The following is a 15643-nucleotide window of genomic DNA, read 5'->3' on the forward strand; positions in this document are numbered from 1 at the left end:
TTGAGACCACATGAATCCCATAAGAAAAAGTGCACCCTCATGCATAATTTTCCCTCCTGATGCATCTCATTTTAATTTTAAGCCAGGCATTATTCAACTTTTACCTTCTTTTCATGGCTTTGACCTAGAAAATCCATACTTGCATTTAAGGGAATTTGAGGAGGTCTGTAATACCTATAATGACTCAAATTGTAGCATGAACACCATTAGATTAAAGCTTTTTCCTTTTTCATTAAAAGATAAAGCTAAAACATGGCTATAAAATTTAAGACCAGGATCTATTTGTGCTTGGGATGAAATGTAACAACAATTTTTAAATAAGTTTTTTCCGTCTCACAGAACAAACTCTTTCAAAAGACAAATCATCACTTTCACTTAAAAGTCAGGAGAAACATTTTACCAATGTTGGGATAGGTATCGAGACTTCCTTAATACTTGCCCTCATCATGGTTTTGAAACATGGAGATTGGTTTCACATTTTTATGAAGGTTTAACACCTAGAGATAGGCAAATGGTTGAATTGATGTGCAATGAAACTTTTGAAGATAAAGACCCTAATGAAGCAATGAAGTACCTAGACTTACTAGTCGAAAATGCTCAAAATTAGGACACACAGGTACATATGAGGCACCAAGTAAAACTCAACCTCATACATCTAATGGAGGTATGTATAACCTTAGGGAAGATCGTGACCTCCAAGCCAAGTTTGCAACTTTAGCTAGAAAAGTCGAAGCACTTGAATTGAAAAGGAGTGATCAATTAAAATTTGTTCAAGACATTGTGTGTCAAATCTATGAAACCAAGGATCAATCAACAAATAATTGTCCAACTTTGCCTTCTTTTAGGGAATGCCTCCATGAACAAGCCCATGCTTTAAATAGTTTCCAAAGGCCCAGCCATAACCCATACTCACAAACGTATAACCCTGGTTGGAGAAATCACCAAAATTTTAGTTGGAAGAGTGATAGCAATAATACACAAACTTCACAACCACTGTTTCAGGCACAGCATAATTTCCAAAATTCTCATGGATATGCACCTCCTTATGCTCCACCTTCTAGAAGAAATCTTGACGAAACATTGCATGCATTCATTGAAAAGCAGGAGACAATCAACACTCAACTTGCTTAAAGCATGACAGATTTTAAAGATCCTCTTGAAAAATTAACATCTGCTCTCAGTTTTCAAGAGAAAGGTAAGTTTCCTTCTCAACCACAACAAAATCCAAATGGGCAATACAATGCAAATGCAAGTAGTTCTGAAAGCCAACACAAGGATCAAGTCAAATCAGTCATCACTCTTCATAGTGGTAAGGTTATTGAAAAACCCACTCTTGAACCTTGTGAGAAATATGAAGAGTCTATCTCTGAGGGTAAGGAAGAGGTTGAACCTGAACATTGCAAAGAAAAGGTTGATTCCCCGCCAGCACTCCTATTTCCTCATGCCATGACCAAACAAAGGAAAGTCAATCACAACTCTGAAATCTTTGAAACTTTCAAACAGGTAAGGATCAATATTCCTTTGTTGGATGCTATTAAACAAGTACCTTCCTATGCTAAATTTTTAAAAGATCTATGCACCGTGAAGAGAAAACTGAATGTGAAAAAGAAAGCCTTTTTAGCCGAACAAGTAAGTGCCATTCTTCAAAACAATAATGCTTTGAAATATAAAGACCCTGGTTGTCCTACAATTTCTTGCTTTATTGGAGAACATAAAATTGAAAGAGCCTTACTTGATCTTGGAGCTAGTGTGAATTTACTTCCATATTCAGTCTTTCAAAGTCTCAATCTAGGTGAGTTAAAACCAACCTCTGTAACTCTTTTACTTGATGATAGATTTGTAAAAGTGCCTAGAGGAATAGTTGAAGATGTGTTAGTACAAGTCGATAAATTCATTTACCCTGTAGATTTTGTTGTATTGGATACACAACCTGTTGAAGCATGTAATTCAATTCCTGTCATTTTAGGACGTCCATTTCTTGCCACTTCTAATGCATTGATTAATTATAGGAATGGACTGATGAAGCTATCATTTGGAAACATGACATTGGAGATGAATATTTTCAACATTTACAAGCAACCTGGAGATGATAATGATTTACAGGAAGTGGACTTTATTGAAAAATTAGTTCATGATCAATGTCAAACCACTTCTAGTGAAACTGAGATTGATGAATCTGATGATTTGCAAATGGTCTACTTTCAGGAATCAAAGGCATGCAATTGGAGACCACAAATTGAAGAATTGCCACCACGATCAATTGAGCCCATACCTTCAAGTGTTCAACCACCAAAACCAGAATTGAAGCCGTTACCATTTAATCTCAAATACTCATTTTTGGGAGAAAATGAAACTTGTCCGGTAATAATCTCTTCCAAACTTAATGCACATCAAGAAGGTAAGTTATTACAAATTTTGAAAATGCATAAAAATGCATTAGGATGGACCATAGCTGACATAAAAGGAATTAGCCCTTTGATTTGCACACACAGGATTTATTTCGAGGAAAATGCTAAACCCTCTAGAGAAATGCAACGAAGGCTTAATCCTAATATGAAAGAAGTAGTGAAAAATGAAGTCATTAAGCTTCTAGATAATGGAATCATTTATCCTATTTCTGACAGCAAATGGGTAAGTCCTACCCAAGTTGTACCCAAAAAGTCTGGAGTCACTGTGATAACGAATGAGAAAAATGAGTTAATTCCAACTAGGACTGTTAGTGGTTGGCGCATGTGAATTGACTATAGGAAACTTAATTCAATGACTAGAAAAGATCATTTCCCTTTACCTTTCATGGACCAAATCCTAGAAAGAGTTGCAGGTCATGAATTTTATTGTTTCATAGATGGCTATTCAGGTTACAATCAAATTGAAATTGCATTGGAAGATCAAGAGAAGACTACTTTCACATGTCCATTTGGTACTTTTGCATATCGAAGGATGCCTTTTGGATTATGTAATGCACCAGCCACGTTTCAAAGATGCATGCTTAGCATATTCAGTGATATGGTTGAACGTTTTCTTGAAATTTTTATGGATGATTTTTATGTTTTTGGTGATTCATTTGATGATTGTTTGACTAACTTAGAAAAGGTTTTGAATAGGTGTGAAGAGAAGAATCTTGTATTGAATTGGGAAAAATATCACTTTATGGTAACAAACGGCATTGTACTTGGTCACATTGTTTCATCGAAAGGAATTGAGGTTGACAAATCTAAAATCGAGTTAATTGCCAACTTACCAACACCAAAATCTGTTAAAGATGTTAGATCATTCTTAGGACATGCTGGTTTTTACAGAAGGTTCATCAAAGATTTTAGTGTAATATCTAAGCCCTTGAGTAACCTTCTAACAAAGGATAATATTTTTGAATGGACTAAACATTGTGAAGAAGCCTTTATTAAACTTAAAAACTTGCTTACTTCTGCTCCTGTCATTCAACCTCCTGATTGGTCATTACCTTTTGAAATAATGTATGTGTTGCGATGTCGCGGTCGCACAAATTAATTACCCTAGCTTAAAACACAACACACAAGATAGTATAGAGCAAGCAAGGGGTCGATCCCACGAGGAAGTTTGAAGTCAGATTTTTATGTTGTACGTTATGTAATTGGGGGGGATTTGATTTATGATGATCTAAAATATAGAAGAAATTAAACTAGCAAACAAAATCAATTGAAACTAAAATATATCAAGAAAACAAACCTTGGTTGCAAGCACACGTCCACCAACGGAAATTAGAACCGATCCTTGAAACGAAACTCCAGTTTATATTATGAATTTTATCTTTTCTTAATATTGGTTAATTAACGGATCCGCCGTATAACTAGCCCTAACCAACAAACAATCACAGTGTCCGCACTAATGATTTAATCCAATGGCAGCCTTAAGATCTAGATAAATTCATTAATCTTAACAAACAAGTTGTCAATTTGTGTTGCTATGATCGAATGTTCTCCCTAAGTTTAATAACGTAGTTCCGCTACAATTATCAAGCTTAGTTGCTTCACAAGTTTATATACCACAACTCCGGTTTTGATATCAAACTTAGCAATAGATTGTTCACAATAATAACTTAGAGTCCGCTCTAGCAATTAAGATAAACAATCATAAGAAATATGCATAGGAAAACAATCATACTCATTCATAACATAAACTGAAAATAAAAGGAAGAATAAATCTCACGGTTCTTGAAATCCGAAGGTTTGTTGTGTCCTTGCAACCAAGAAAACGAGCTTAGCCTTGCATATCTATTGAACAACTACTCCTAAAGATTAAAGAATACATAATTTCTGATTTGTAGAGAGGAGAGTTTGTGTTTCCTCCTTCTTCTTTCTCTTCCTCTTCTTCCTTCTACTCACCCTCTATTTATACACAAATTGTAAGTAAGAAAATATCAAAGCTCAAGTGTGAACATCAATAGATGGTGGTAGTGTGAAGGCTGCTGGCTGCTGGGTTGAGGTTGGTGGCTGCCTTGAGGTTGGTGGCTGCCTTCCTTGAGGTTGGTGGCTGCCTTCCTTGACCTTCTAGAATATTTACTAGAGGAGCTAAATTGCTGGTCGGTTTGGATGCTTCTGGATGAAATTTTGATTCGTTTCTTCACGCAACCTGCTTGCTGGCAGAATTCAGCTGTCATCTTTGAAAAATCATATCTCCCTCATATGACATCGTTTTTGGCTGAAATTTGGAGCGTTTATAGATCTTTGAGTAAGGAATCCAAAAAAATTGAGTTTTCATCAATTGGACTTCTGAAGCTCCAGATATTGAATTTTTAATGGGCAAAGGTCAACATTGGCAGACTGCGAGATTTGACTTTGAAGGATGTGATTTCCATGATTTTTCTCTTTTTATTTTTCTTGCATTACATTTCCAAAAAGGTATGGATGTTAGCTTTTTAATGCCACTGGAATCACTTCATTTCGATCTCTGGAACTCACGCTCTGCACAAAATACCGACTGAACGTCAAATCTGCCAATTACCTCCAATTTACTCCTTTTTGCATCTTTCATCCAAAAATGCCTTCAAAACATAAAACAAAGAATATCAAGGCATTTTATATAAATAACATATGCAAAACACTAGTTAAATGCGGGTGAAACTATCAAATAATATGGTTACATCAAATACCCCCACACTTAGCTCTTGCTCGTCCTCGAGAAAGGATAAATAAAATTAAATTGAAAATAACTATGATCAATTTCTTAATCTCCCATCAATGTCTAAGAGTACAAGCATTATAAACAAGAATACAATCATGAAGGATAAATAATATAATTCTCATGAATTTATTTACATGCAAACTTCAAAACTCAATCAATCGTCTGGATTTAAATGAAATCTATGCCATGCCAAAGTGATAGGTCCTCTCATTGATATACACTCCAACACTCATGTGTTTAGGGTTTATGTGTTTAAATCTCTCAAATTCAATCAAAGAGTATGTTCTACCATAAGCTTGCTTTTCAATCTCATCTCCATTAGCAACTTATTACAATTACTACATGAATCAAAAGGTCTTATTTTCCAGATGTAATGGGGCTGAGGTTAAGGTAAGGTAAAAGAAAGTAAAAGGAAAGGTTCAAACCAAAGAAAGTAGAGCATTTTGACAAATGATACTTCAAACAAGATATTCCATCAAAGCTCAAAAATTTTTTTCATCTTTAATCACCAATGCTTAACTCCTTTTGATTTCAAGCTCTTTCAACATAAAACCTTAAGAACATAAAGGAATACTTTTTTTTTTATTATTATTCTGTTTTTTTTTTTTTTTTTTTTTTTTGGCAACTTTGCCCATCTTTTCATCAAGCATCACCTCTTTCTTTTCACATAATTTCCAACCATAATTCCATTAAATATTACAAGTATATGCTCTACTAATCCTTGGCCAGGGGGAAAAGAAAAAACATATATAAAGTTAAGGCTTATACATGGATAAAGCAAAGAAAAGATAAACAAGCTCAAAACGGGCTCACTAAGGATAATATGCTTTAAGTTGGCTTTTTGGCTCGAGGGGTAAAAATTCCTAATGCCTTTATCATCTTCATGTATATTTGTAAATAATCTTAATAAGATATGAAGCAAGTTCTAGAGATACTTATCATTGAAAGAATGCACACTCAAAGAATATAATGTTGAAGGCTCAAAAGCTTGCATTGGTATAACACTATAAAGTCAACATGGCATATTCTCAAAGTCAATCCCTAAACCAATTAAACCTTAAAATTTGCATGCATACTCCTTCATTTGATTTATATCTTCATCTATCTCAATTAATTCTCATATATAATACTGATATTCTAAAAAACCAATAGGAGTTAAAAAGATCAAACACAATGTTTTTTTTTTTTTAAAAAAAAAAACAACAAAGAAAATGAAAATAAGAAAACCAAAATTCTCCCAATACCCCCACACTTTTATTTCAACATTGTCCTCAATGTTGAAATAAAAGTGTGGGGGTATTGGAGAATTCAATGTTGAAATAAAAGCAAAGGAACATAAGAGAATGACAAAGATAAAGTAAAATACGAAAAATAAAAGATAAGGAAAAAGAAAGCAAATCTGATTTTTTTTTCTTTTTGTGCTGGGTTGCCTCCCAGTAAGCACTTTTGTTTTATGTCATTGGCTCGACATGTTGCATGCTCATTCTTCATAGATTGGTTCAGCTAACTCTGCAGAAGCGGTGAGTTCTGCCGTCCAACCTTCATAGAAAGGTTTCAAACGATGCCCATTGACTTTGAGTATGTTGTTCGTTTCTAAACTTGTAATTTCAACGCACCATAAGGAAAAACATTAGAAACAACAAATGGTCCAATCCAACGAGAGCGTAACTTTCCAGGAAAAAGTTTTAAACGCGAATGATAAAGAAGGACTTTGTCTCCAACATGAAACTCCTTTCTTGTAAGCATTCGGTCATGAAGATTCTTAGTCTTTTCTTTGTAAATCCTTGCATTCTCGTAAACATCATTTCGAATCTCTTCCACCGTAATTCCAATCTTTTTGGGCACCAAAAGGATAGGCGCCACCCATTCACTGTTCGTGATGGGGTAAATGACACCTGCATCATGAAGGACAATTTGCAAAGCTTGCAAATCCAATGTTGATTCATGCATGTTTTGGGGAACACATATATGCCTTTCCATCTCTTCTATCTTGGTAAAATCATAGTCATTGCTCAAAGCCATGCTTAATCCATACTCATCATCAAAATCACAAACTTGCTGCACACACTTATCAACTTGGTCATAACATGTGATAGAATAAACATTGCTATAAGGATATGTCATTGCATCATGAAAATTAAATTCAATTTTTTCATCTCCTACCTCCATAGACAAGGTATCCTTACCACAATCAATCTTTGTGTTGGCAGTTTTCAAGAATGGTCTCCCAAACAATACAGGAGTGCTGGTTGATGAATCACAAGAATCATGTTCCATATCAAGAATATAAAAGTCACATGGAATAACCAAACTATCAATCTTGACTAGGACATCTTCTATCACACCAAGTGGGTAAACAAAACTACGATCCGCAAGTTGCATTACAATACTAGTTTTATTCAAAGGCTCTAGACTAAGAGAATCATAAACATGTTTAGGCATAACACTAATGGATGCACCTAAATCGCATAAAGCACTTTTAAAACTAGTATTACCAATAACACATGGGATAGTAAACGCACCTGGGTCTTTTTGTTTCAAAGGCAAATTCTTTTGAACAACAGCAGATATAACTTCACCCATACTTACCGTTTCATGACCTTTCAGTTTGAAAGTTCTCTTGGTAGTACACAACTCCTTCAAGAATTTTGCATACTTGGGAATTTGCTTAATAGCATCAAGCAAAGGAATGTTGAGTTCTACTTTCTTAAAAACCTCTAAAATCTCTTTTTCTTTGTCCTCTTTCTTTGACTTAGAAGAACTCACGGGAAAGGGTGGAATTGTTTTAAAACTGGAATTCATTGAGTGAGGATTTACCTTTGGAGTGTTGGTCTTTGTTTCAGTTTGTGGAGGAGGAGGATGATGTTCCTTCTTTGTACTCAATTTAGTTTCTATCTCTTCTTCTTCCTCCATCTCAATTTGTTTTGACCTTTTCTCTTCAAGTTCTTTCCCACTTCGCAGCATGATTGCACTAACATTCTCTATTGGATTTAATGCTTGGGAGGGCAACTTTCCATTCATTTGTGCTTCCAATTTCCCCACACTTGAAGCTACTTGCCCCATTTGCTTTTCCAAGTTGTGAATACTTGACCTTGTTTCCTGTTGAAAAGACATGACATTTTGTTGCAAAGTAACAGTATTAGAAGCCAAAGTTTTCATCATCTCACGAAGATCATCATTGGATGATGATTGTCTTGCTTGATAATTCTGTTGGGGTTGAAATCCATTGGGATGGAATTGTTGGCCTTGATTGCCTTGTTGAGGTTGGTTCCCATATCGTAGGTTAGGATGATCTCTCCATCCAGGATTGTACATGTGGGAAAAAGGATCATACTTACGCTGAGGTTGTCCGTTGAATGCTCCATCTATTGCATGAGCTTGTTCAATGTAATCTTCTTGCATTGTTGGGCACATATTTGAAGCATGTCCTTGTGAGGAGCATATGCTACAAACTTTCACCTGCTGCACATTTCCACAAGCCAAAGAACGCACAAGAGAAGTAAGATCATTAACTTTATTTTCAAGGTTAGAAATACTTACCTCATTTACTCGTTTGTTGGAGAAGTCTCCACGAGTGCCAAATTGTTTCGAGTTGGCTGCCATGTTTGAGATCAATTGGCGTGCAGCCTCAGGTGTCTTATCTACCAATGCGCCTCCACTTGCAGCATCAATGATACTACGGTCAGTAGGCATCAATCCTTCATAGAAATATTGAATGAGCAGTTGATCGGGTATTTGATGATGAGGGCATTGAATACACAGTTGCTCAAATCTTTCCCAATACTCTGAGAGAGTCTCTCCATGAGATTGCCGAATCCCACATATTTCTTTCCTTATGTTGGCAACTCGAGATGCTGGGAAATACTTCTCAAGGAAAATCTTCTTCATGGCATTCCAAGTTCCAATAGATCCTGGGAGAATAGAGAAAAGCCATGCCTTTGCTGCCCCTTTTAAAGAGAAAGGGAAAGCTTTCAACTTAACTTGTTCTTCATCAACTCCATTCGGTTTCATGCCAACACAAACCATATGGAACTCCTTGAGATGAGTATGAGGATCTTCTCCTGCAAGACCATTAAATGTTGGTAACAAATGTATAAAACCAGATTTGAGCTCAAAGTTTACATTATTGTCAATGTTTATGCACAATGGTTGATTTTCCACGTTAGGAGCAGCAAGCTCCTTGAGTGTTTGTTGTCGTGCAATCGCCATGGTGTTGAGGTGAACTTCCTTTCTTAACTTGCGTAAAGTGTTTTCTATTTCAAGATCAACCTGCACTAGACTCTGATTAGTAGAACGGGTTACTGGCATCAATCGCTAAGAAAACTCAAAAGAAAGCAACCACACAAGAGAAAAAAAAAATGAAAATTATATGAAAATCCTATGCTAAAAAAAACTAAAACTACCTAAAAACCTTAGAAAACAGCAGAATTTGGCCTCGATGGGGTGGGGCTAGTGGTATACCACTAGTCTTGTTCAGAACGTCGTTTCACTTCAGAAAATGAAGGTTAGAAACCTAATTCCACAAACAATTCTGTCTTCAACAGTACCGCTGCGGCAAGTGAACAGTAACACCGCAAGCAAAAATTCTGTTTTTGTTTTTTTTTTTTCAGAAATGTAAATAACAATCACAGAAACTAAAAATAACAGTACAAGCACAAGAATCAACTAAAATTACCTCCCCGGCAACGGCGCCAAAATTTGTTGCGATGTCGCGGTCGCACAAATTAATTACCCTAGCTTAAAACACAACACACAAGATAGTATAGAGCAAGCAAGGGGTCGATCCCACGAGGAAGTTTGAAGTCAGATTTTTATGTTGTACGTTATGTAATTGGGGGGGATTTGATTTATGATGATCTAAAATATAGAAGAAATTAAACTAGCAAACAAAATCAATTGAAACTGAAATATATCAAGAAAACAAACCTTGGTTGCAAGCACACGTCCACCAACGGAAATTAGAACCGATCCTTGAAACGAAACTCCAGTTTATATTATGAATTTTATCTTTTCTTAATATTGGTTAATTAACGGATCCGCCGTATAACTAGCCCTAACCAACAAACAATCACAGTGTCCGCACTAATGATTTAATCCAATGGCAGCCTTAAGATCTAGATAAATTCATTAATCTTAACAAACAAGTTGTCAATTTGTGTTGCTATGATCGAATGTTCTCCCTAAGTTTAATAACGTAGTTCCGCTACAATTATCAAGCTTAGTTGCTTCACAAGTTTATATACCACAACTCCGGTTTTGATATCAAACTTAGCAATAGATTGTTCACAATAATAACTTAGAGTCCGCTCTAGCAATTAAGATAAACAATCATAAGAAATATGCATAGGAAAACAATCATACTCATTCATAACATAAACTGAAAATAAAAGGAAGAATAAATCTCACGGTTCTTGAAATCCGAAGGTTTGTTGTGTCCTTGCAACCAAGAAAACGAGCTTAGCCTTGCATATCTATTGAACAACTACTCCTAAAGATTAAAGAATACATAATTTCTAATTTGTAGAGAGGAGAGTTTGTGTTTCCTCCTTCTTCTTTCTCTTCCTCTTCTTCCTTCTACTCACCCTCTATTTATACACAAATTGTAAGTAAGAAAATATCAAAGCTCAAGTGTGAACATCAATAGACGGTGGTAGTGTGAAGGCTGCTGGCTGCTGGGTTGAGGTTGGTGGCTGCCATGAGGTTGGTGGCTGCCTTGAGGTTGGTGGCTGCCTTCCTTGAGGTTGGTGGCTGCCTTCCTTGACCTTCTAGAATATTTACTAGAGGAGCTAAATTGCTGGTCGGTTTGGATGCTTCTGGATGAAATTTTGATTCGTTTCTTCACGCAACCTGCTTGCTGGCAGAATTCAGCTATCATCTTTGAAAAATCATATCTCCCTCATATGACATCTTTTTTGGCTGAAATTTGGAGCGTTTATAGATCTTTGAGTAAGGAATCCAACAAAATTGAGTTTTCATCAATTGGACTTCTGAAGCTCCAGATATTGAATTTTTAATGGGCAAAGGTCAACATTGGCAGACTGCGAGATTTGACTTTGAAGGATGTGATTTCCATGATCTTTCTCTTTTTATTTTTCTTGCATTACATTTCCAAAAAGGTATGGATGTTAGCTTTTTAATGCCACTGGAATCACTTCATTTCGATCTCTGGAACTCACGCTCTGCATAAAATACCGACTGAACGTCAAATCTGCCAATTACCTCCAATTTACTCCTTTTTGCATCTTTCATCCAAAAATGCCTTCAAAACATAAAACAAAGAATATCAAGGCATTTTATATAAATAACATATGCAAAACACTAGTTAAATGCGGGTGAAACTATCAAATAATATGGTTACATCAGTATGACGCTAGTGATTATGCCGTGGGTGCTGTCTTGGGACAAAGAAAAGATAAGAAACCTTATGTGATTTACTATGCAAGTAAAACTTTAAATAGTGCTCAAATGAATTACACCACCACTGAAAAAGAATTACTTGCAGTAGTATTTGCTTGTGATAAATTCAGATCTTATCTTGTTGGCTCACCTGTTGTTGTTTTTAGTGATCATGCAGCATTGAAATATCTTCTTTCTAAGAAAGATTCTAAGGCTAGATTGGTGCGGTGGATTTTGTTACTTCAAGAATTTGATATCACAATCAAAGACAAGAAAGGCACCGAAAATGTTGTTGCAGATCATTTGTCAAGATTGACAACAGATTCGACATCTGACATCACACCAACCGATGACTACTTTCCCGATGAATCTTTATTTTCCATTTCTACGATGCCTTGGTTTGCTAATATTGTTAATTTTCATGTTTCAGGACAATTGCCAGCTCATTGGAGTACCCAAGACAAAAGAAAGTTCTTGAACAAAGTGAAGAACTTTTATTGGGATGACCCTTATTTATTCAAATATTGTCCTGATCAAATATTTCGAAGATGCATTCCTGACAATGAGGTAAGTAGTGTTATTAAATTTTGTCATTCTGAGGCATGTGGGGGTCATTTCTCATCAAGAAAGACAATTGCAAAAATCTTACAAAGTGGATTTTATTGGCCCACCATGTTCAAAGACTCACATGCATTCTGCAAGACTTGTGAAAATTGTCAAAAGTTGGGATCTATTTCAAAACGTCACATGATGCCTTTAAATCCTATTCTTGTCATTGAGATCTTTGACTGTTGGGGTATAGATTTCATGGGTCCATTTCCTCCATCATTTGGTTTCGTGTACATATTAGTCGCAGTAGATTATGTTTCAAAATGGATACAGGCAATTCCAAGTCGAAACAATGATCACAAAACAGTGATAAAGTTTTTGAAAGACAATATTTTGAGTCGATTTGGAATCCCTCGAGCCATAATAAGTGATGGTGGAACACATTTCTGCAACAAGCCATTTGCTTCTTTAATGAAGAAATATGGAATCACACACAAAGTTGCCACCCCTTATCACCCTCAGACAAGTGGACAAGTAGAGCTTGCTAATAGGGAGATCAAACAAATCTTGGAGAAAATAGTGAACCCTAATCGGAAAGACTGGTCTTTAAGACTTAATGATGCACTTTGGGCTTATCGAACTGCATATAAAACACCATTAGGTATGTCACCTTATAGACTAGTCTATGAAAAACCTTGTCACTTGCCTGTGGAAATTGAACATAAAGCTTATTGGGCTATTATCCTATAGGTTTGTTAAATGTTAATGGTTTTTATGATAAGTTGTTGTCTTTCCATGATCAAGTTGTGGAACAGGAATTTCTAACATCTTCGGCACGACAAATCATAATCTCTGCTGCTACTGCTGAACAATTGATTGACCAACTACAATCTTTCATCCCTGTCATTGATCCTTGCATGAGTTGCCTAGATTGGTCAGTTAAGGAAAGCCGTAAAAAGCTTAGATTAGATTTGAGCCTTCATCTGTGAAACCTTGTGTCTTTTGGTTTTATTAATAGCATATTATTTTGTTTTGTTACTTCTTATATTTATTTAAGTGTGTTTCAGGTTTATCATTGTTCGTTGTTTCAGGTGATGTCTTCTATACTATATCTTTCTACCTTAGGACATTGAGGACAATGTCTCGTTTTGGTTGGGGGGAGAGGGTAGTAGTTTTAAAAAAAAAAAACTAACCAATTAACTGTTTTTGTTTTTAAAAAACCATTTGGCAAAACTGTTATTACTAGGATGGCAGTGTAAAGAGGAATTATTCTTGAGACGCATCTTAGTAAAAATTTTCTAATGGTTATTTGCAATATTCATAACAAGGCCTATTAGAATACTTCTTGAAATATTCAGGTTTACAAACTCTCGCATTGTTATCACTTAATTCTGCTCCTATACTCATTTAACAAGTATTATTAAACCTTCATTTTCACACACACACTTTAACATATGATTTTGGGTTGCACATTGGATTATTACATTATTTATGTTCTTTTGTTGAAGGTAACAACTAAGGGTAAGGGATAGTATATAATTTGCAAAAAAAAAAAAAATTGATAATATTGATGATAATAAAAATGTAGATAAGTTTGGTTTCGTAGCCTCCCTAACCTAAGTAATTAAGCCCGAAGGGGTGTTTTAACACCTAATACCCTAAAGTCAACTGACTTGGGAGCTATTGGCCCAAAGCTTGTTACATGGGTTAAGGAGAAAAGCTTAAGGGAATCAAACATTGCACTATCTACGTATCAGTATCTGCAACCCGAGTTGTTAAGCTCGTAGGGGTGTCTCAACACCTAATGCCCTAAGACCAACTGGTCTGAGAGTCATTAGCCTAAAACTCGTTACATGGGTTAAAGATACATTGTGTTTTAAGTTGTATGTGTATATAAAAAAAAAGAAAAAAAAAAGAAAAAAAAGTAATAATAATAATAATCCCAACCCAAGGAAGTTCACCTTAAACATTTGAACATAATATTGTTTTCTTCCAACCAAAGCCCCATCATCTATGTTTTCATATATTGAGCACATAAAAATAAGGTTTATTAATATCTTGTTTAAGAAGTATGAAGCAGTAATATAAATTTAATGAGAGTTTGTTTATCTGGATAGATTAATGGAAGTTGAATGATGAATGCCTTGCTTTGTGGAACTTGCAAATTGTTTCTCTATTTTAACGCTTTAGATTACTAGGGACTAGTAATAAGCTGGTTGGGGGGTGTGATTAGTACTTAAAAGTGCATGTTTATCAAGGTTTTATATCATCATTTTGCACTTGAAGTATCAATAACTCCTTAACTAAAGCATGTTTTATAATAACAAGTTTGATATTATAAGATACCTTAATTTATGGTAAATGCTCATTTTAAATGCAGGCCTATCACATAAATAAAAGGATTGATTGATGAGTTTAAGTATTGAAAGTGAAAGGACAAAGAGATGGCCAAACTTAGAAAAGAGATGCAGATGCAGTCCAAACCGGAACATTGCTCGGTAATTGGATCATATCTGGAGCTCTAGATCTTGGATTTAGGTCCATTTTATATGGATGGAAAGGTAAGACAAAGGCCTACAACTTTCATGCGGAGCCCAAGATTTAAAAAGGCCGTTTTGAAGTCCAAACTGAAGGAACAACGAAGAAGTCCGAAGTTGTCCTGCAGCCCAGACACTATTTAGTGTTTGGCCCATATCTTGAGTTCTAGAAGTCCAAATGACCTCATCTTTTTTTTGTTGGAAAGCTGAGAAAATTTCCTAGAACATTCCTGAGGATTCTGGGCAAATTATGATGTTAGCAATGATGTCTTGTTCAGACAAGAAGATATTGAGGCACTTACCATGTATTGAGGCATCTTGGTTTCCAGATCAAGATCATGCTCTTGCTTTCTCTCTTTGTATTGCTTATGTTTTTCTCTCATTAATATCAATTTTATGCACTTCATTTCCTTTCCTTTACTTAGTTAACTTCTTTCTCATTTATGTTCTTATCTTGTTCATCTATGTTTCTTTCTTTCATTATGTTTAGCTAAGTTAATTATGTCAAGGTGAAAAGGGTACACTAATGGTGTAAGAATAAGTATAATATAAACTTAACATGGACCTTAACGTTGGATACTAACATGTTTTATATTTGTTATCTTGTTCACTTTTAATACTTTGCTTGTTAAATGGTTAATCTAGATTTATGTTGTATAACAGTTGGTACAACAAATACTTGGCACTTTCATAGCCCATACTGTATGGTATAACCGACACCTGAGCTATGAAAGGAACTTGATTTGTTGTTAACATAATTTATAATCATGAATGTCTGCCAACATTTACAAGTATTAGCTTTATTCGAATAAGATAACTAATGTAATCATGTTACTAGTTTATAATCTGATTGGAACCTCCTTTATGTGTGGTTTCCAATTGAGTAATAAGAGTTTATATTATATACTTGTTTGAAGTACCATTAGTGGATCCTCTAACCTTGACATTTATTTTTATCGTTGTTTAATCCTTACATTAATCTTTCAACTCAAAGTTCTTAT

The 15643-nt window shown here is 35.2% G+C and overlaps 1 protein-coding gene and 1 pseudogene across 1 annotated transcript; one reads left to right on the top strand and one right to left on the bottom strand.

Moving 5' to 3' along the window:
• Positions 1 to 593: 593 nt before the first annotated feature.
• Positions 594 to 15643, top strand: part of LOC140955631 (uncharacterized) — a 51296-nt pseudogene continuing 36246 nt past the window's right edge.
• Positions 5989 to 9888, bottom strand: LOC140955578 (uncharacterized). Its single transcript, XM_073409161.1, has 2 exons — positions 6949 to 9888; positions 5989 to 6039 (listed from the first exon to the last, which is right to left on the bottom strand). Exons 1-2 carry the CDS (start codon positions 9466 to 9468, stop codon positions 5989 to 5991), a joined length of 2571 nt encoding a protein of 856 aa, XP_073265262.1. The 5' UTR covers positions 9469 to 9888.

Source organism: Populus alba, chromosome 5 (genome assembly GCF_005239225.2).
Source record: "Populus alba chromosome 5, ASM523922v2, whole genome shotgun sequence".
Taxonomy (NCBI): domain Eukaryota; kingdom Viridiplantae; phylum Streptophyta; class Magnoliopsida; order Malpighiales; family Salicaceae; genus Populus; species Populus alba.

Excerpts from the sequence above, each read along its gene's own strand:
- LOC140955578 (XM_073409161.1), bottom strand. The coding sequence starts at position 9,468 with ATGCCAGTAACCCGTTCTACTAATCAGAGTCTAGTGCAGGTTGATCTT. Across the intron at positions 6,040-6,948 it reads GAAATGATGTTTACGAGAAT|ATGATAAAGGCATTAGGAAT; the intron begins GCAAGGATTTAC and ends ATATACATGAAG.